At 39.1% G+C, this 22,500-nt stretch overlaps 1 protein-coding gene and 1 long non-coding RNA gene across 4 annotated transcripts in view; one reads left to right on the top strand and one right to left on the bottom strand.

Annotated features, from left to right (window-relative positions):
* The window catches only part of LOC127928712 (uncharacterized), a 1,170-nt gene extending 398 nt beyond the window's left edge, over window positions 1–772 (bottom strand). Inside the window, exons 1-3 of one of the 3 annotated variants that reach the window (XR_008131951.1) lie at window positions 405–772; window positions 159–256; window positions 1–108 (exon numbers count right to left, since the gene is read on the bottom strand). The exon at window positions 1–108 is cut by the window's left edge and continues 25 nt beyond it. This is a non-coding gene — a long non-coding RNA (uncharacterized LOC127928712). Of the gene's footprint in view, window positions 305–404 lie in introns of all 3 variants that reach the window. The other 2 variants (XR_008131950.1, XR_008131952.1) reach the window with 2 other exon arrangements.
* The window catches only part of scg3 (secretogranin III), a 55,257-nt gene that overhangs the window by 18,488 nt on the left and 14,269 nt on the right, over window positions 1–22,500 (top strand). The window contains exons 9-12 of the mRNA XM_052515959.1: window positions 6,303–6,321; window positions 7,188–7,267; window positions 7,528–7,644; window positions 7,753–7,842. Of these exons, the coding sequence (XP_052371919.1) occupies window positions 6,303–6,321; window positions 7,188–7,267; window positions 7,528–7,644; window positions 7,753–7,842 (306 nt within the window). The remainder of the gene's footprint in view (window positions 1–6,302; window positions 6,322–7,187; window positions 7,268–7,527; window positions 7,645–7,752; window positions 7,843–22,500) is intronic.

Raw genomic sequence — 22,500 nt, forward strand, 5'->3', positions numbered from 1 at the left:
TATATACTACCTTGGTAAGACACACAGTTTATTATCTATATAATAACATGTATATACTACCTTGGTAAGACACAGTTTATTATCTATATAATAACATGTATATACTACCTTGGTAAGACACACAGTTTATTATCTATATAATAACATGTATATACTACCTTGGTAAGACACAGTTTATTATCTATATAACAACATGTATATACTACCTTGGTAAGACACACAGTTTATTATCTATATAATAACATGTATATACTACCTTGGTAAGACACAGTTTATTATCTATATAACAACATGTATATACTACCTTGGTAAGACACACAGTTTATTATCTATATAATAACATGTATATTCTACCTTGGTAAGACACACAGTTTATTATCTATATAACAACATGTATATTCTACCTTGGTAAGACACAGTTTATTATCTATATAATAACATGTATATACTACCTTGGTAAGACACAGTTTATTATCTATATAACAACATGTATATACTACCTTGGTAAGACACACAGTTTATTATCTATATAATAACATGTATATACTACCTTGGTAAGACACAGTTTATTATCTATATAATAACATGTATATACTACCTTGGTAAGACACACAGTTTATTATCTATATAATAACATGTATATACTACCTTGGTAAGACACAGTTTATTATCTATATAATAACATGTATATACTACCTTGGTAAGACACAGTTTATTATCTATATAACAACATGTATATACTACCTTGGTAAGACACACAGTTTATTATCTATATAATAATCTATATAATAACTATCCAGGATGTGACTGGTGGTGTTTATCTGTTTTGTATCTATATTACATGTACTACCTTGGTAAGACACAGTTTATTGTATATACTACCTTGGTAAGACACAGTTTATCAGGACGTGACTAACATGGGGGGTATCTGTTTTATTATCTATAGTACAGTTTATATCCAGGATGTGACTGGTGGTGGTGGGGGGGATGTTATCTGTTTTATTATCTATATTACAGTTTATATCCAGGATGTGACTGGTGGTGGTGGTGGGGGGATGTTATCTGTTTTATTATCTATATTACAGTTTATATCCAGGATGTGACTGGTGGTGGTGGGGGGGGATGTTATCTGTTTTATTATCTATATTACAGTTTATATCCAGGATGTGACTGGTGGTGGTGGGGGGGGGGTGTTATCTGTTTTATTATCTATATTACAGTTTATATCCAGGATGTGACTGGTGGTGGTGGTGGGGGGGTGTTATCTGTTTTATTATCTATATTACAGTTTATATCCAGGATGTGACTGGTGGTAGTGGGGGGGGTGTTATCTGTTTTATTATCTATATTACAGTTTATATCCAGGATGTGACTGGTGGTAGTGGGGGGGGGGATGTTATCTGTTTTATTATCTATATTACAGTTTATATCCAGGATGTGACTGGTGGTAGTGGGGGGGGTGTTATCTGTTTTATTATCTATATTACAGTTTATATCCAGGATGTGACTGGTGGTAGTGGGGGGGGATGTTATCTGTTTTATTATCTATATTACAGTTTATATCCAGGATGTGACTGGTGGTGGTGGTGGTGGGGGGTGTTATCTGTTTTATTATCTATATTACAGTTTATATCATGATGTGTGGTGGTGGTAGTGGGGGTGGGGGGGATGTTATCTGTTTTATTATCTATATTACAGTTTATATCCAGGATGTGACTGGTGGTGGTGGTGGGGGGGTGTTATCTGTTTTATTATCTATATTACAGTTTATATCAGGATGTGACTGGTGGTGGTGGTGGGGGGATGTTATCTGTTTTATTATCTATATTACAGTTTATATCCAGGATGTGACTGGTGGTAGTGGTGGGGGGTGTTATCTGTTTTATTATCTATATTACAGTTTATATCCAGGATGTGACTGGTGGTAGTGGGGGGGTGTTATCTGTTTTATTATCTATATTACAGTTTATATCCAGGATGTGACTGGTGGTAGTGTGGGGGGTGTTATCTGTTTTATTATCTATATTACAGTTTATATCCAGGATGTGACTGGTGACCTACCAGTAGATTTAACACAACCAATTAATACTTCCTATTGACTTCCTGCTGAGGGCACCAACATCACCAATACTCAGATACCACCTCATTTACTGTCATCACAACATTTATGGAGACCCCTTTACATTCATTACACCGCTAATGTTCGTTAGAAAATCACCAGTTATGTGTTGAGATCTACAGCTATATACAGTGCCATGCGAAAGTATTCGGCCCCCTTGAACTTTGCGACCTTTTGCCACATTTCAGGCTTCAAACATAAAGATATAAAACTGTATTTTATTGTGAAGAATCAACAACAAATGGGACACAATCATGAAGTGGAACGACATTTATTGGATATTTAAAACTTTTTTAACAAATCAAAAACTGAAAAATTGGGCGTGCAAAATTATTCAGCCCCTTTACTTTCAGTGCAGCAAACTCTCTTCAGAAGTTCAGTGAGGATCTCTGAATGATCCAATGTTGACCTAAATGACTAATGATGATAAATACAATCCACCTGTGTGTAATCAAGTCTCCGTGTAAATGCACCTGCACTGTGATAGTCTCAGAGGTCCGTTAAAAGCGCAGAGAGCATCATGAAGAACAAGGAACACACCAGGCAGGTCCGAGATACTGTTGTGAAGAAGTTTAAAGCCGGATTTGGATACAAAAAGATTTCCCAAGCTTTAAACATCCCAAGGAGCACTGTGCAAGCGATAATATTGAAATGGAAGGAGTATCAGACCACTGCAAATCTACCAAGACCTGGCCGTCCCTCTAAACTTTCAGCTCATACATGGAGAAGACTGATCAGAGATGCAGCCAAGAGGCCCATGATCACTCTGGATGAACTGCAGAGATCTACAGCTGAGGTGGGAGACTCTGTCCATAGGACAACAATCAGTCATATAGTGCACAAATCTGGCCTTTATAGAAGAGTGGCAAGAAGAAAGCCATTTCATAAAGATATCCATAAAAAGTGTTGTTTAAAGTTTGCCACAAGCCACCTGAGAGACACACCAAACATGTGGAAGAAGGTGCTCTGGTCAGATGAAACCAAAATGGAACTTTTTGGCAACAATGCAAAACGTTATGTTTGGCGTAAAAGCAACACAGCTCATCACCCTGAACACCATCCCCACTGTCAAACATGGTGGTGGCAGCATCATGGTTTGGGCCTGCTTTTCTTCAGCAGGGACAGGGAAGATGCTAAAAATTGATGGGAAGATGGATGGAGCCAAATACAGGACCATTCTGGAAAACCTGATGGAGTCTGCAAAAGACCTGAGACTGGGACGGAGATTTGTCTTCCAACAAGACAATGATCCAAAACATAAAGCAAAATCTACAATGGAATGGTTCAAAAATAAACATATCCAGGTGTTAGAATGGCCAAGTCAAAGTCCAGACCTGAATCCAATCGAGAATCTGTGGAAAGAACTGAAAACTGCTGTTCACAAATGCTCTCCATCCAACCTCACTGAGCTCGAGCTGTTTTGCAAGGAGGAATGGGAAAAAATGTCAGTCTCTCGATGTGCAAAACTGATAGAGACATACCTCAAGCGACTTACAGCTGTAATCGCAGCAAAAGGTGGCGCTACAAAGTATTAACTTAAGGGGGCTGAATAATTTTGCACGCCCAATTCTTCAGTTTTTGATTTGTTAAAAAAGTTTGAAATATCCAATAAATGTCGTTCCACTTCATGATTGTGTCCCACTTCTTGTTGATTCTTCACAAAAAAATACAGTTTTATATCTTTATGTTTGAAGCCTGAAATGTGGCAAAAGGTTGCAAAGTTCAAGGGGGCCGAATACTTTCGCAAGGCACTGTATGGCTCTACTTTACCCTGGTGCGTCATGTTGCGATGTATCTACATGTGTTGCTATGGAGTGACATGTCCTTTTCATATCCTTCCACTTTATTGACTTCATGGTGGCTCAGTGACTAGTGTCGTTTAGACAATAGGACAAAGATAACACACAACGATAATAACGACTAAATTGAATACATGACATAATAGACAGGGGTTTCCTTGGCAACCCCGACGACGTTATGCTTAGGTTCCGTGGAGACGTGGGAATGGAATTCCAGGTTGCCAGGCAACAGGCCATTGTGTCCTCAGTAACCCGTGATTGTGGATAGGGATGAGTCACCTCTATTACACACAACTGATCTGCCTTAGGGAGATAAGGGATAGAGAGAAAGTGAGAGAGCGAGAAAGATAGAGATAGAGGGAGGGAGGGGATAAAGGTCACAAACAGCAGGACACGGGGGCTGTGACACAGCGTCATCTCTCCAGTAGAGAGGGAGGGAGAGGATGGAAGTGAAAGAGACAATGAGAAAGCTCTCTGAACTGGCCGTTTCACAGAACAGCACAGCTGTCTTCAGTATCAACTAGACAGTTCAGCTGGCTCCTAGACATGCAGAGTCTGTTCAAAACATGAATCAGAACCCTCATAGCATAATGACTGGTGTTCTGGAATCAGAACCCTCATAGTATAATGAGTGGTGTTCTGGAATCAGAACCCTCATAGTATAATGAGTGGTGTTCTGGAATCAGGACCCTCATAGTATAATGAGTGGTGTTCTGGAATCAGAACCCTCATAGTATAATGAGTGGTGTTCTGGAATCAGAACCCTCATAGTATAATGAGTGGTGTTCTGGAATCAGAACCCTCATAGTATAATGAGTGGTGTTCTGGAATCAGAACCCTCATAGTATAATGAGTGGTGTTCTGGAATCAGAACCCTCATAGTATAATGAGTGGTGTTCTGGAATCAGAACCCTCATAGTATAATGAGTGGTGTTCTGGAATCAGAACCCTCATAGTATAATGAGTGGTGTTCTGGAATCAGAACCCTCATAGTATAATGAGTGGTGTTCTGGAATCAGAACCCTCATAGTATAATGAGTGGTGTTCTGGAATCAGAACCCTCATAGTATAATGAGTGGTGTTCTGGAATCAGAACCCTCATAGTATAATGAGTGGTGTTCTGGAATCAGGACCCTCATAGTATAATGAGTGGTGTTCTGGAATCAGAACCCTCATAGTATAATGAGTGGTGTTCTGGAATCAGAACCCTCATAGTATAATGAGTGGTGTTCTGGAATCAGAACCCTCATAGTATAATGAGTGGTGTTCTGGAATCAGAACCCTCATAGTATAATGAGTGGTGTTCTGGAATCAGAACCCTCATAGTATAATGAGTGGTGTTCTGGAATATAATGAGTGGTGTTCTGGAATCAGAACCCTCATAGTATAATGAGTGGTGTTCTGGAATCAGAACCCTCATAGTATAATGAGTGGTGTTCTGGAATCAGGACCCTCATAGTATAATGAGTGGTGTTCTGGAATCAGAACCCTCATAGTGGTGTATAATGAGTGGTGTTCTGGAATCAGAACCCTCATAGTATAATGAGTGGTGTTCTGGAATCAGAACCCTCATAGTATAATGAGTGGTGTTCTGGAATCAGAACCCTCATAGTATAATGAGTGGTGTTCTGGAATCAGGACCCTCATAGTATAATGAGTGGTGTTCTGGAATCAGAACCCTCATAGTATAATGAGTGGTGTTCTGGAATCAGGACCCTCATAGTATAATGAGTGGTGTTCTGGAATCAGAACCCTCATAGTATAATGAGTGGTGTTCTGGAATCAGAACCCTCATAGTATAATGAGTGGTGTTCTGGAATCAGAACCCTCATAGTATAATGAGTGGTGTTCTGGAATCAGAACCCTCATAGTATAATGAGTGGTGTTCTGGAATCAGAACCCTCATAGTATAATGAGTGGTGTTCTGGAATCAGAACCCTCATAGTATAATGAGTGGTGTTCTTGAATGAAAAAGAGGAACCCTCAGAGTATAATGAGTGGTGTTCTGGAATCAGGTAGAGTATAAAGTGGTGGGAGTGTAGAAGAGATAGGTTCTGGAATCAGAACCCTCATAGATAATATAGTAAATGGTGTTCTGGAATGGAACCCTCATAGTATAATGAGTGGTGTTCTGGAGAAGGTAGAATCAGGGGAGAGAACCCTCTAGAAGGAAGGAAAATGAGTGGTGTTCTGGAATCAGTATAAATAGAGAATATAGATTGTATACTGAATGAGTGTGTTCTGGAATCAGAACCCTCATAGGTGTTCTGGAATCAGAACCCTCATAGTATAATGACTGGTGTTCTGGAATCAGAACCCTCATAGTATAATGAGTGGTGTTCTGGAATCAGAACCCTCATAGTAATGAGTGGTGTTCTGGAATCAGAACCTGGATGCTATGATGCTCTGAATCAGACCCCATAGTATAATGAATGGAATCAGCATAGTATAATGACTGGTGTTCTGGATCAGAACCCTCATAGTATAATGAGTGTGTTCATCAGATCCCTCATAGTATAATGAGTGGTAAATAACCCTCATAGAGTGGGTTCTGATCCCTGGTTCATCAGAACCCTCATAGTATACAGGTAAATGAGTGGTGTTCTGGAATTACCCAGTATAATGAGTGGTGTTCTGGAATCAGAACCCTCATAGTATAATCCCTGGTGTTCTGGAATCATAACCCTCAGTATAATGAGTGGTGTTCTGGAATCAGAACCCTCATAGTATAATGATGGTGTTCCCAGTCAGTGGGGACCCTCATAGTATAATCCCTGGTGTTCTGGAAAGATCAGAACCTCATAGTATAATGAGTGGTGTTCTGGAATCATCCCTCATACAGATAAAGTGGTGTTCTGGAATCAGAACCTCATAGTATAATGGGGTGTTCTGGCATCATCCCTCATAGTATAATGACTGGTGTTCTAAATATCATAATGAGTGGTGTTCAGAACCCTCATAGTATAAGTGGGGATCCCTGGAATCATCCCCCTCAGGTAAATATACCCATGCCAGGTGTTCTGGAATCAGATCCCTCCTAGTATAAATCAGTGGTGGATCCCTGGCATCATCCCTCCTGGGGATCCCTGGCATCATCCCTCCTACAGATAAATATCACCCAGTCAGTGGGGATACCTAGCATCATAACTCCTAAAGGTAAATATCACCCAGTCAGTGGGGATCCCTGGCATCATCCCTCCTACAGATAAATATCACCCAGTCAGTGGGGATCCCTGGCATCATCCCTCATACAGATAAATATCACCCAGTCAGTGGGGATCCCTGGCATCATCCCTCATACAGATAAATATCACCCAGTCAGTGGGGATCCCTGGCATCATCCCTCCTACAGATAAATATCACCCAGTCAGTGGGGATCCCTGGCATCATCCCTCATACAGATAAATATCACCCAGTCAGTGGGGATTCCTGGCATCATCCCTCATACAGTGGTGGGGTTAGGTTAGGTTGGGTTGGGTTGGGTTGGGTTGGGTTGGGTTTGGGTTTGGGTTGGGTGTGGTTGGGTTGGGTGTAGTGGGGTGGGGTTGAGTTGGGTTCAGTCGGGTTGAGTTTGGTTGGTGGTAACTGTCTGTTGTTGTGCCTGTGTTGCAGGGAAGACCCCAGAGGACGATGACAACACCAAGGCAGAGGCGGCCAAGATGCAGAAGGAGTATGAGAACCTGAAAGACTCAACCAAGGAAGAAGCGCCGTCCACTGAGACCAGAGGCCAGTTCAAGAAGGATTCTGTTTGCAGCGAACATGTTACCAGAGTAACCATTTCAGTTGAACAATTTTAATGAACATTTCAAAATGTTATCTCCCTCTCTATTATAGATCACCCAGGCAAGTCTGAGATCTACTTGGAAGCCATCAGGAAGAACATTGAGTGGCTGAAGAAACACAACAAAGACGAGGGCAAAGACGGTAAGACAACTATATATATATATATATATATATAAGAGAGAGAGAGATGCACATTTCTAAAACGCCGTACATAGCTGATAATATAACACTTGTCTATCGTTTTAAAACTTTTTGAGTAATTCTAATCATTTTTTGTTGATATTGTTTTGTGTCTGCTCACTTTTGTTTATTGTTTATTTCACTTGCTTTGGCAATGTTAACACGTGTCCCATGCTAATAAAGCCCCTTGAATTGAGAGAGAGAGAGAGACAGACAGACAGATTCTTGTCTGTCTGGTATAGGATTGGTGTTGGAGTCAACAGGGCTGGCTGCTGTCCATTATGCTGTACGTAGAGTCTGTCTGGAGAATCTATACAATCTCTGTAGGACCCAAACAGTCCCTTTGTTAAGTGTACAGTTTCAGCTAACGTTCCAACATCAGTACACACACACACACACACACACATACACACACACCCGCCCGCCCCTCCTACTGCAAACTGTGTCTGGTCACAGATAAGTCTGTAGCGACACACTGAGTAATAGTTAAATTAAAGTCTGCTTTGTCCAGCTGGATTTGCAATTAAAATAAGCTTGGTGGGTGATGCGTTAACCCCACACCTCATGAATATGGATAAGGCTTGGCATGCATCCCAAATGGCACATTATTGCCTATATAGTGCACTACTGGCACTACCCTATGGACCCTGGTCAAAAGTAGTGCATTCCATAGGGACTAGAATGCCATTTGGAACTGGGACACAGACTTGATGAGTCTGCTGCCCTAATGACTGTGATGTGTGTGTGTGTGTGTGTGTGTGTGTGTGTGTGTGTGTATCTACTCCCAGTTACCCTCATCAACCCTCACAGCAGAGGACCCAGACCAGAACATTTCCTGGTTATGACACTGCAACTATCAGCCATTGTTTCATTGACTTAATGTAATACTGTAGACATCCACTGGTCAATAAGAGTGAAGCAGATTCAGTCAGCCATTGTTTCATTGACTTAATGTAATACTGTAGACATCCACTGGTCAATAAGAGTGAATCAGATTCAGTCAGCCATTGTTTCATTTACTTAATGTAATACTGTAGACATCCACTGGTCAATAAGAGTGAAGCAGATTCAGTCAGCCATTGTTTCATTTACTTAATGTAATACTGTAGACATCCACTGGTCAATAAGAGTGAAGCAGATTCAGTCAGCCATTGTTTCATTGACTTAATGTAATACTGTAGACATCCACTGGTCAATAAGAGTGAAGCAGATTCAGTCAGCCATTGTTTCATTTACTTAATGTAATACTGTAGACATCCACTGGTCAATAAGAGTGAAGCAGATTCAGTCAGCCATTGTTTCATTTACTTAATGTAATACTGTAGACATCCACTGGTCAATAAGAGTGAAGCAGATTCAGTCAGCCATTGTTTCATTGACTTAATGTAATACTGTAGACATCCACTGGTCAATAAGAGTGAAGCAGATTCAGTCAGCCATTGTTTCATTTACTTAATGTAATACTGTAGACATCCACTGGTCAATAAGAGTGAAGCAGATTCAGTCAGCCATTGTTTCATTTACTTAATGTAATACTGTAGACATCCACTGGTCAATAAGAGTGAAGCAGATTCAGTCAGCCATTGTTTCATTTGACTTAATGTAATACTGTAGACATCCACTGGTCAATAAGAGTGAAGCAGATTCAGTCAGCCATTGTTTCATTGACTTAATGTAATACTGTAGACATCCACTGGTCAATAAGAGTGAAGCAGATTCAGTCAGCCATTGTTTCATTGACTTAATGTAATACTGTAGACATCCACTGGTCAATAAGAGTGAAGCAGATTCAGTCAGCCATTGTTTCATTTACTTAATGTAATACTGTAGACATCCACTGGTCAATAAGAGTGAAGCAGATTCAGTCAGCCATTGTTTCATTGACTTAATGTAATACTGTAGACATCCACTGGTCAATAAGAGTGAAGCAGATTCAGTCAGCCATTGTTTCATTTACTTAATGTAATACTGTAGACATCCACTGGTCAATAAGAGTGAAGCAGATTCAGTCAGCCATTGTTTCATTGACTTAATGTAATACTGTAGACATCCACTGGTCAATAAGAGTGAAGCAGATTCAGTCAGCCATTGTTTCATTGACTTAATGTAATACTGTAGACATCCACTGGTCAATAAGAGTGAAGCAGATTCAGTCAGCCATTGTTTCATTTACTTAATGTAATACTGTAGACATCCACTGGTCAATAAGAGTGAAGCAGATTCAGTCAGCCATTGTTTCATTGACTTAATGTAATACTGTAGACATCCACTGGTCAATAAGAGTGAAGCAGATTCAGTCAGCCATTGTTTCATTGACTTAATGTAATACTGTAGACATCCACTGGTCAATAAGAGTGAAGCAGATTCAGTCAGCCATTGTTTCATTGACTTAATGTAATACTGTAGACATCCACTGGTCAATAAGAGTGAAGCAGATTCAGTCAGCCATTGTTTCATTTACTTAATGTAATACTGTAGACATCCACTGGTCAATAAGAGTGAAGCAGATTCAGTCAGCCATTGTTTCATTGACTTAATGTAATACTGTAGACATCCACTGGTCAATAAGAGTGAAGCAGATTCAGTCAGCCATTGTTTCATTGACTTAATGTAATACTGTAGACATCCACTGGTCAATAAGAGTGAAGTTCAGATTCAGTCAGCCATTGTTTCATTTGACTTAATGTAATACTGTAGACATCCACTGGTCAATAAGAGTGAAGCAGATTCAGTCAGCCATTGTTTCATTTACTTAATGTAATACTGTAGACATCCACTGGTCAATAAGAGTGAAGCAGATTCAGTCAGCCATTGTTTCATTTACTTAATGTAATACTGTAGACATCCACTGGTCAATAAGAGTGAAGCAGATTCAGTCAGCCATTGTTTCATTGACTTAATGTAATACTGTAGACATCCACTGGTCAATAAGAGTGAAGCAGATTCAGTCAGCCATTGTTTCATTGACTTAATGTAATACTGTAGACATCCACTGGTCAATAAGAGTGAAGCAGATTCAGTCAGCCATTGTTTCATTTGACTTAATGTAATACTGTAGACATCCACTGGTCAATAAGAGTGAAGCAGATTCAGTCAGCCATTGTTTCATTGATAAATATCATCATTAATGTAATACTGTAGACATCCACTGGTCAATAAGAGTGAAGCAGATTCAGTCAGCCATTGTTTCATTTACTTAATGTAATACTGTAGACATCCACTGGTCAATAAGAGTGAAGCAGATTCAGTCAGCCATTGTTTCATTGACTTAATGTAATACTGTAGACATCCACTGGTCAATAAGAGTGAAGCAGATTCAGTCAGCCATTGTTTCATTTACTTAATGTAATACTGTAGACATCCACTGGTCAATAAGAGTGAAGCAGATTCAGTCAGCCATTGTTTCATTGACTTAATGTAATACTGTAGACATCCACTGGTCAATAAGAGTGAAGCAGATTCAGTCAGCCATTGTTTCATTGACTTAATGTAATACTGTAGACATCCACTGGTCAATAAGAGTGAAGCAGATTCAGTCAGCCATTGTTTCATTGACTTAATGTAATACTGTAGACATCCACTGGTCAATAAGAGTGAAGCAGATTCAGTCAGCCATTGTTTCATTGACTTAATGTAATACTGTAGACATCCACTGGTCAATAAGAGTGAAGCAGATTCAGTCAGCCATTGTTTCATTTACTTAATGTAATACTGTAGACATCCACTGGTCAATAAGAGTGAAGCAGATTCAGTCAGCCATTGTTTCATTTACTTAATGTAATACTGTAGACATCCACTGGTCAATAAGAGTGAAGCAGATTCAGTCAGCCATTGTTTCATTGACTTAATGTAATACTGTAGACATCCACTGGTCAATAAGAGTGAAGCAGATTCAGTCAGCCATTGTTTCATTTACTTAATGTAATACTGTAGACATCCACTGGTCAATAAGAGTGAAGCAGATTCAGTCAGCCATTGTTTCATTTACTTAATGTAATACTGTAGACATCCACTGGTCAATAAGAGTGAAGCAGATTCAGTCAGCCATTGTTTCATTGACTTAATGTAATACTGTAGACATCCACTGGTCAATAAGAGTGAAGCAGATTCAGTCAGCCATTGTTTCATTTACTTAATGTAATACTGTAGACATCCACTGGTCAATAAGAGTGAAGCAGATTCAGTCAGCCATTGTTTCATTGACTTAATGTAATACTGTAGACATCCACTGGTCAATAAGAGTGAAGCAGATTCAGTCAGCCATTGTTTCATTGACTTAATGTAATACTGTAGACATCCACTGGTCAATAAGAGTGAAGCAGATTCAGTCAGCCATTGTTTCATTTACTTAATGTAATACTGTAGACATCCACTGGTCAATAAGAGTGAAGCAGATTCAGTCAGCCATTGTTTCATTTACTTAATGTAATACTGTAGACATCCACTGGTCAATAAGAGTGAAGCAGATTCAGTCAGCCATTGTTTCATTTACTTAATGTAATACTGTAGACATCCACTGGTCAATAAGAGTGAAGCAGATTCAGTCAGCCATTGTTTCATTTACTTAATGTAATACTGTAGACATCCACTGGTCAATAAGAGTGAAGCAGATTCAGTCAGCCATTGTTTCATTTACTTAATGTAATACTGTAGACATCCACTGGTCAATAAGAGTGAAGCAGATTCAGTCAGCCATTGTTTCATTGACTTAATGTAATACTGTAGACATCCACTGGTCAATAAGAGTGAAGCAGATTCAGTCAGCCATTGTTTCATTTACTTAATGTAATACTGTAGACATCCACTGGTCAATAAGAGTGAAGCAGATTCAGTCAGCCATTGTTTCATTTACTTAATGTAATACTGTAGACATCCACTGGTCAATAAGAGTGAAGCAGATTCAGTCAGCCATTGTTTCATTGACTTAATGTAATACTGTAGACATCCACTGGTCAATAAGAGTGAAGCAGATTCAGTCAGCCATTGTTTCATTTACTTAATGTAATACTGTAGACATCCACTGGTCAATAAGAGTGAAGCAGATTCAGTCAGCCATTGTTTCATTTACTTAATGTAATACTGTAGACATCCACTGGTCAATAAGAGTGAAGCAGATTCAGTCAGCCATTGTTTCATTGACTTAATGTAATACTGTAGACATCCACTGGTCAATAAGAGTGAAGCAGATTCAGTCAGCCATTGTTTCATTGACTTAATGTAATACTGTAGACATCCACTGGTCAATAAGAGTGAAGCAGATTCAGTCAGCCATTGTTTCATTTACTTAATGTAATACTGTAGACATCCACTGGTCAATAAGAGTGAAGCAGATTCAGTCAGCCATTGTTTCATTTACTTAATGTAATACTGTAGACATCCACTGGTCAATAAGAGTGAAGCAGATTCAGTCAGCCATTGTTTCATTTACTTAATGTAATACTGTAGACATCCACTGGTCAATAAGAGTGAAGCAGATTCAGTCAGCCATTGTTTCATTTACTTAATGTAATACTGTAGACATCCACTGGTCAATAAGAGTGAAGCAGATTCAGTCAGTCATTGTTTCATTTACTTAATGTAATACTGTAGACATCCACTGGTCAATAAGAGTGAAGCAGATTCAGTCAGTCATTGTTTCATTTACTTAATGTAATACTGTAGACATCCACTGGTCAATAAGAGTGAAGCAGATTCAGTCAGCCATTGTTTCATTTACTTAATGTAATACTGTAGACATCCACTGGTCAATAAGAGTGAAGCAGATTCAGTCAGCCATTGTTTCATTTACTTAATGTAATACTGTAGACATCCACTGGTCAATAAGAGTGAAGCAGATTCAGTCAGCCATTGTTTCATTTACTTAATGTAATACTGTAGACATCCACTGGTCAATAAGAGTGAAGCAGATTCAGTCAGCCATTGTTTCATTTACTTAATGTAATACTGTAGACATCCACTGGTCAATAAGAGTGAAGCAGATTCAGTCAGCCATTGTTTCATTGACTTAATGTAATACTGTAGACATCCACTGGTCAATAAGAGTGAAGCAGATTCAGTCAGCCATTGTTTCATTTACTTAATGTAATACTGTAGACATCCACTGGTCAATAAGAGTGAAGCAGATTCAGTCAGCCATTGTTTCATTTACTTAATGTAATACTGTAGACATCCACTGGTCAATAAGAGTGAAGCAGATTCAGTCAGCCATTGTTTCATTTACTTAATGTAATACTGTAGACATCCACTGGTCAATAAGAGTGAAGCAGATTCAGTCAGCCATTGTTTCATTTACTTAATGTAATACTGTAGACATCCACTGGTCAATAAGAGTGAAGCAGATTCAGTCAGCCATTGTTTCATTGACTTAATGTAATACTGTAGACATCCACTGGTCAATAAGAGTGAAGCAGATTCAGTCAGCCATTGTTTCATTTACTTAATGTAATACTGTAGACATCCACTGGTCAATAAGAGTGAAGCAGATTCAGTCAGCCATTGTTTCATTTACTTAATGTAATACTGTAGACATCCACTGGTCAATAAGAGTGAAGCAGATTCAGTCAGCCATTGTTTCATTTACTTAATGTAATACTGTAGACATCCACTGGTCAATAAGAGTGAAGCATTCAGTCAGCCATTGTTTCATTTACTTAATGTAATACTGTAGACATCCACTGGTCAATAAGAGTGAAGCAGATTCAGTCAGCCATTGTTTCATTGACTTAATGTAATACTGTAGACATCCACTGGTCAATAAGAGTGAAGCAGATTCAGTCAGCCATTGTTTCATTGACTTAATGTAATACTGTAGACATCCACTGGTCAATAAGAGTGAAGCAGATTCAGTCAGCCATTGTTTCATTTACTTAATGTAATACTGTAGACATCCACTGGTCAATAAGAGTGAAGCAGATTCAGTCAGCCATTGTTTCATTTACTTAATGTAATACTGTAGACATCCACTGGTCAATAAGAGTGAAGCAGATTCAGTCAGCCATTGTTTCATTTACTTAATGTAATACTGTAGACATCCACTGGTCAATAAGAGTGAAGCAGATTCAGTCAGCCATTGTTTCATTTACTTAATGTAATACTGTAGACATCCACTGGTCAATAAGAGTGAAGCAGATTCAGTCAGCCATTGTTTCATTTACTTAATGTAATACTGTAGACATCCACTGGTCAATAAGAGTGAAGCAGATTCAGTCAGCCATTGTTTCATTTACTTAATGTAATACTGTAGACATCCACTGGTCAATAAGAGTGAAGCAGATTCAGTCAGCCATTGTTTCATTTACTTAATGTAATACTGTAGACATCCACTGGTCAATAAGAGTGAAGCAGATTCAGTCAGCCATTGTTTCATTGACTTAATGTAATACTGTAGACATCCACTGGTCAATAAGAGTGAAGCAGATTCAGTCAGCCATTGTTTCATTTACTTAATGTAATACTGTAGACATCCACTGGTCAATAAGAGTGAAGCAGATTCAGTCAGCCATTGTTTCATTTGACTTAATGTAATACTGTAGACATCCACTGGTCAATAAGAGTGAAGCAGATTCAGTCAGCCATTGTTTCATTTACTTAATGTAATACTGTAGACATCCACTGGTCAATAAGAGTGAAGCAGATTCAGTCAGCCATTGTTTCATTTACTTAATGTAATACTGTAGACATCCACTGGTCAATAAGAGTGAAGCAGATTCAGTCAGCCATTGTTTCATTTACTTAATGTAATACTGTAGACATCCACTGGTCAATAAGAGTGAAGCAGATTCAGTCAGCCATTGTTTCATTGACTTAATGTAATACTGTAGACATCCACTGGTCAATAAGAGTGAAGCAGATTCAGTCAGCCATTGTTTCATTTACTTAATGTAATACTGTAGACATCCACTGGTCAATAAGAGTGAAGCAGATTCAGTCAGCCATTGTTTCATTGACTTAATGTAATACTGTAGACATCCACTGGTCAATAAGAGTGAAGCAGATTCAGTCAGCCATTGTTTCATTGACTTAATGTAATACTGTAGACATCCACTGGTCAATAAGAGTGAAGCAGATTCAGTCAGCCATTGTTTCATTGACTTAATGTAATACTGTAGACATCCACTGGTCAATAAGAGTGAAGCAGATTCAGTCAGCCATTGTTTCATTTACTTAATGTAATACTGTAGACATCCACTGGTCAATAAGAGTGAAGCAGATTCAGTCAGCCATTGTTTCATTTACTTAATGTAATACTGTAGACATCCACTGGTCAATAAGAGTGAAGCAGATTCAGTCAGCCATTGTTTCATTTACTTAATGTAATACTGTAGACATCCACTGGTCAATAAGAGTGAAGCAGATTCAGTCAGCCATTGTTTCATTTACTTAATGTAATACTGTAGACATCCACTGGTCAATAAGAGTGAAGCAGATTCAGTCAGCCATTGTTTCATTTACTTAATGTAATACTGTAGACATCCACTGGTCAATAAGAGTGAAGCAGATTCAGTCAGCCATTGTTTCATTGACTTAATGTAATACTGTAGACATCCACTGGTCAATAAGAGTGAAGCAGATTCAGTCAGCCATTGTTTCATTTACTTAATGTAATACTGTAGACATCCACTGGTCAATAAGAGTGAAGCAGATTCAGTCAGCCATTGTTTCATTTACTTAATGTAATACTGTAGACATCCACTGGTCAATAAGAGTGAAGCAGATTCAGTCAGCCATTGTTTCATTGACTTAATGTAATACTGTAGACATCCACTGGTCAATAAGAGTGAAGCAGATTCAGTCAGCCATTGTTTCATTTACTTAATGTAATACTGTAGACATCCACTGGTCAATAAGAGTGAAGCAGATTCAGTCAGCCATTGTTTCATTTACTTAATGTAATACTGTAGACATCCACTGGTCAATAAGAGTGAAGCAGATTCAGTCAGCCATTGTTTCATTTACTTAATGTAATACTGTAGACATCCACTGGTCAATAAGAGTGAAGCAGATTCAGTCAGCCATTGTTTCATTTACTTAATGTAATACTGTAGACATCCACTGGTCAATAAGAGTGAAGCAGATTCAGTCAGCCATTGTTTCATTTACTTAATGTAATACTGTAGACATCCACTGGTCAATAAGAGTGAAGCAGATTCAGTCAGCCATTGTTTCATTTACTTAATGTAATACTGTAGACATCCACTGGTCAATAAGAGTGAAGCAGATTCAGTCAGCCATTGTTTCATTTACTTAATGTAATACTGTAGACATCCACTGGTCAATAAGAGTGAAGCAGATTCAGTCAGCCATTGTTTCATTTACTTAATGTAATACTGTAGACATCCACTGGTCAATAAGAGTGAAGCAGATTCAGTCAGCCATTGTTTCATTGACTTAATGTAATACTGTAGACATCCACTGGTCAATAAGAGTGAAGCAGATTCAGTCAGCCATTGTTTCATTTACTTAATGTAATACTGTAGACATCCACTGGTCAATAAGAGTGAAGCAGATTCAGTCAGCCATTGTTTCATTGACTTAATGTAATACTGTAGACATCCACTGGTCAATAAGAGTGAAGCAGATTCAGTCAGCCATTGTTTCATTGACTTAATGTAATACTGTAGACATCCACTGGTCAATAAGAGTGAAGCAGATTCAGTCAGCCATTGTTTCATTTACTTAATGTAATACTGTAGACATCCACTGGTCAATAAGAGTGAAGCAGATTCAGTCAGCCATTGTTTCATTTACTTAATGTAATACTGTAGACATCCACTGGTCAATAAGAGTGAAGCAGATTCAGTCAGCCATTGTTTCATTTACTTAATGTAATACTGTAGACATCCACTGGTCAATAAGAGTGAAGCAGATTCAGTCAGTCATTGTTTCATTTACTTAATGTAATACTGTAGACATCCACTGGTCAATAAGAGTGAAGCAGATTCAGTCAGCCATTGTTTCATTTACTTAATGTAATACTGTAGACATCCACTGGTCAATAAGAGTGAAGCAGATTCAGTCAGCCATTGTTTCATTTACTTAATGTAATACTGTAGACATCCACTGGTCAATAAGAGTGAAGCAGATTCAGTCAGCCATTGTTTCATTTACTTAATGTAATACTGTAGACATCCACTGGTCAATAAGAGTGAAGCAGATTCAGTCAGCCATTGTTTCATTTACTTAATGTAATACTGTAGACATCCACTGGTCAATAAGAGTGAAGCAGATTCAGTCAGCCATTGTTTCATTTACTTAATGTAATACTGTAGACATCCACTGGTCAATAAGAGTGAAGCAGATTCAGTCAGCCATTGTTTCATTTACTTAATGTAATACTGTAGACATCCACTGGTCAATAAGAGTGAAGCAGATTCAGTCAGTCATTGTTTCATTTACTTAATGTAATACTGTAGACATCCACTGGTCAATAAGAGTGAAGCAGATTCAGTCAGCCATTGTTTCATTTACTTAATGTAATACTGTAGACATCCACTGGTCAATAAGAGTGAAGCAGATTCAGTCAGCCATTGTTTCATTTACTTAATGTAATACTGTAGACATCCACTGGTCAATAAGAGTGAAGCAGATTCAGTCAGCCATTGTTTCATTTACTTAATGTAATACTGTAGACATCCACTGGTCAATAAGAGTGAAGCAGATTCAGTCAGCCATTGTTTCATTTACTTAATGTAATACTGTAGACATCCACTGGTCAATAAGAGTGAAGCAGATTCAGTCAGCCATTGTTTCATTTACTTAATGTAATACTGTAGACATCCACTGGTCAATAAGAGTGAAGCAGATTCAGTCAGCCATTGTTTCATTGACTTAATGTAATACTGTAGACATCCACTGGTCAATAAGAGTGAAGCAGATTCAGTCAGCCATTGTTTCATTTACTTAATGTAATACTGTAGACATCCACTGGTCAATAAGAGTGAAGCAGATTCAGTCAGCCATTGTTTCATTTACTTAATGTAATACTGTAGACATCCACTGGTCAATAAGAGTGAAGCAGATTCAGTCAGCCATTGTTTCATTTACTTAATGTAATACTGTAGACATCCACTGGTCAATAAGAGTGAAGCAGATTCAGTCAGCCATTGTTTCATTTACTTAATGTATACTGTAGAAATACTGTAGACATCCACTGGTCAATAAGAGTGAAGCAGATTCAGTCAGCCATTGTTTCATTTACTTAATGTAATACTGTAGACATCCACTGGTCAATAAGAGTGAAGCAGATTCAGTCAGCCATTGTTTCATTTACTTAATGTAATACTGTAGACATCCACTGGTCAATAAGAGTGAAGCAGATTCAGTCAGCCATTGTTTCATTTACTTAATGTAATACTGTAGACATCCACTGGTCAATAAGAGTGAAGCAGATTCAGTCAGCCATTGTTTCATTGACTTAATGTAATACTGTAGACATCCACTGGTCAATAAGAGTGAAGCAGATTCAGTCAGCCATTGTTTCATTTACTTAATGTAATACTGTAGACATCCACTGGTCAATAAGAGTGAAGCAGATTCAGTCAGCCATTGTTTCATTGACTTAATGTAATACTGTAGACATCCACTGGTCAATAAGAGTGAAGCAGATTCAGTCAGCCATTGTTTCATTTACTTAATGTAATACTGTAGACATCCACTGGTCAATAAGAGTGAAGCAGATTCAGTCAGCCATTGTTTCATTTACTTAATGTAATACTGTAGACATCCACTGGTCAATAAGAGTGAAGCAGATTCAGTCAGCCATTGTTTCATTTACTTAATGTAATACTGTAGACATCCACTGGTCAATAAGAGTGAAGCAGATTCAGTCAGCCATTGTTTCATTGACTTAATGTAATACTGTAGACATCCACTGGTCAATAAGAGTGAAGCAGATTCAGTCAGCCATTGTTTCATTTACTTAATGTAATACTGTAGACATCCACTGGTCAATAAGAGTGAAGCAGATTCGGTCAGCCAAGTGTTCCGTCAGTTCCCATTGGTGGTTCCTTGAGTAGAAGACTATGAAATGTTAATGAGGGTAGTTATGCAGTGGTATGAGACCAGCCCAGTCCAACTGTCTGGTGTGGAGGACCACTGGGACCTCCTAAATAACCAATCAACTGTCTATTGTACAGCCATAAAGACAGACACTTAGATATAGTTTGTTGTTATATTGGAGGTATAATTAGTTATAGATATGTTTAGGATATTCTTATGGTGAGTGTATTTTCTCTCTCCTGAGTGTACTGTCCAGGGACCGTATTTATCAATCACCTAAGAGTAGGAGTTCTGATTAGGGATCAGTTCTGCCTTTTAGATCACAAAGAATACGATTACATGGACAGGGAAAAAGTACTCCCACCCTGAGATGCTTGATACATCTCCTCTCTATATATACAGTATACTCTCTTCTTTTGGCTGTGTGTCTTTGCAGGTCCTTCTCTCTCTTTTTTTCTCTCCTCTATCCTATCTCTGTCTCTCTCGCTCTCTCTCTTTCTCTCTCTCTCTCCTCTATCCTCTCTCTCCTCTCTCTCCTCTCTCTGTTATTTTGGCTGTGTGTGTTTAGTGCAGGTCCTCCCTCTCTCTTCTCTCTCTCCTCTCTCCTCTCTCTTCTCTCTCTTCACTCTCTCTCTCCACTCTCCTCTCTCTACTCTCTCTCTATCCTCTTTCCTATCTACCCTGTCTCTTCTCTCTCCTCTCTCTCCTCTCAGCGAGACTGAAATAGCTGCATTTTGGAGCTGCCTTTGGAGCTGTACCAAAACAACAATATAATGGGAAAGTGACAATACAATGGGAAAGTAACAGTGTATGCTTTATTAGATCAAGCGATTAAAATATATATATATGTTTCCCCCCTTTTCTCCCCAATCTTGTCTCATCGCTGCAACTCCTCAACAGGCTCTGGAGGTGAATGTCGAGTCATGAGTCCTTTGAAACATAACGCGCCTAACTACACTTCTTAACACCCGCCCACTTAACCTGGAAGCCAGCCGCACCAATGTGTCGGAGGAAACACCGTTCAACTGACGACTGAGGTCAGCCTGCAGGTGCCCGGCCCACCACAAGGAGTTGCTAGAGCGCGATGAGCCAAGTAAAGCACCCCCAGCCAAACCCTCCCCTAACCCGGATGACGCTGGGCCAAACCCTCCCCTAACCAGGATGACGCTGGGCCAATTGTGCACCGCCCCATGGGACTCCCGATCACAGCCGGTTGTGATCTAACCTCGAATCCGGGTCTATAGTGACGCATCTAGCACTGCGATGCAGTGCCTTAGACCGCCTCGCCAGTCAGGAGGCCCATAAAATTGTTTTCTAATTGATATGATGCAGTTTATTGTTGTGACATGAAATAACAGAATTGCATGAAAATGTCCGTTATTTTGGTGGGGCCTCGTCCCACCTGCCCATTGCCACTGTGTGTGTGTGGAGTGCAGGTCTCCTCTCTGTACCCATTGTGGTTGATTTGTATGCCAGTCAGGCAGTCCGGTGGGTGTCTGGGAAGAAAGGGGCCTCTCGTCCTTACTGATGGCAGAGAGGAGACATCTGATGGGGAGGTAATAGAGAGAGTCAGGGCCCCGTCAACATGGAGCTACTCATAGAGGAAAACACACACTATCACACACACAGTAGGAAACAGGTTCCACTTCCTGTTTGAGTATGCCAGTGAGCTTTCCTCAGGTACTGACCCTGTTGGGTTATTCACCAGAAGATCTATTCACCCAGATATGATCACTTATGGAAATGAGATGTGAAGTCACTCAAAGTCCCGTGAACAGTTTGTAATGTGTAGGGAACGTTTTGTAATGTGAAGGGAACGGTTTGTAATGTGAAGGGAATGGTTTGTAATGTGTAGGGAACAGTTTGTAATGTGTAGGGAATGGTTTGTAATGTGTAGGGAACAGTTTGTAATGTGTAGGGAACAGTTTGTAATGTTTGTAATGTGGAACGGTTTGTAATGTGAAGGGAACAGTTTGTAATGTGTAGGGAATGGTTTGTAATGTTAAGGGAACAGTTTGTAATGTGTAGGGAACAGTTTGTAATGTGAGGGAACAGTTTGTAATGTGTGTTTGTAATGTGTAGGAACGGTTTGTAATGTGTAGGGAACGGTTTGTAATGTGAAGGGAACAGTTTGTAGTGTGTAGGGAACAGTTTGTAATGTGAAGGGAACGGTTTGTAATGTGTAGGGAACAGTTTGTAATGTGTAGGGAACGGTTTGTAATGTGTAGGGAACGGTTTGTAATGTGAAGGGAACAGTTTGTAATGTGTTGGGAACGGTTTGTAATGTGTAGGGAACGGTTTGTAATGTGAAGAACGGTTTGTAATGTGAAGAACGGTTTGTAATGTGAAGAACGGTTTGTAATGTGTAGGGAACGGTTTGTAATGTGTAGGGAACGGTTTGTAATGTGTAGGGAACAGTTTGTAATGTGAAGGGAACGGTTTGTAATGTGTAGGGAACAGTTTGTAATGTGAAGGAACGGTTTGTAATGTGTAGGGAACGGTTTGTAATGTGTAGGGAACGGTTTGTAATGTGTAGGGAACGGTTTGTAATGTGAAGGGAACAGTTTGTAGTGTGTAGGGAACAGTTTGTAATGTGAAGGGAACGGTTTGTAATGTGTAGGG

The sequence above is a fragment of the Oncorhynchus keta genome, unplaced genomic scaffold (assembly GCF_023373465.1).
Source record: "Oncorhynchus keta strain PuntledgeMale-10-30-2019 unplaced genomic scaffold, Oket_V2 Un_scaffold_3531_pilon_pilon, whole genome shotgun sequence".
NCBI classification, from domain to species: Eukaryota; Metazoa; Chordata; class Actinopteri; order Salmoniformes; family Salmonidae; genus Oncorhynchus; species Oncorhynchus keta.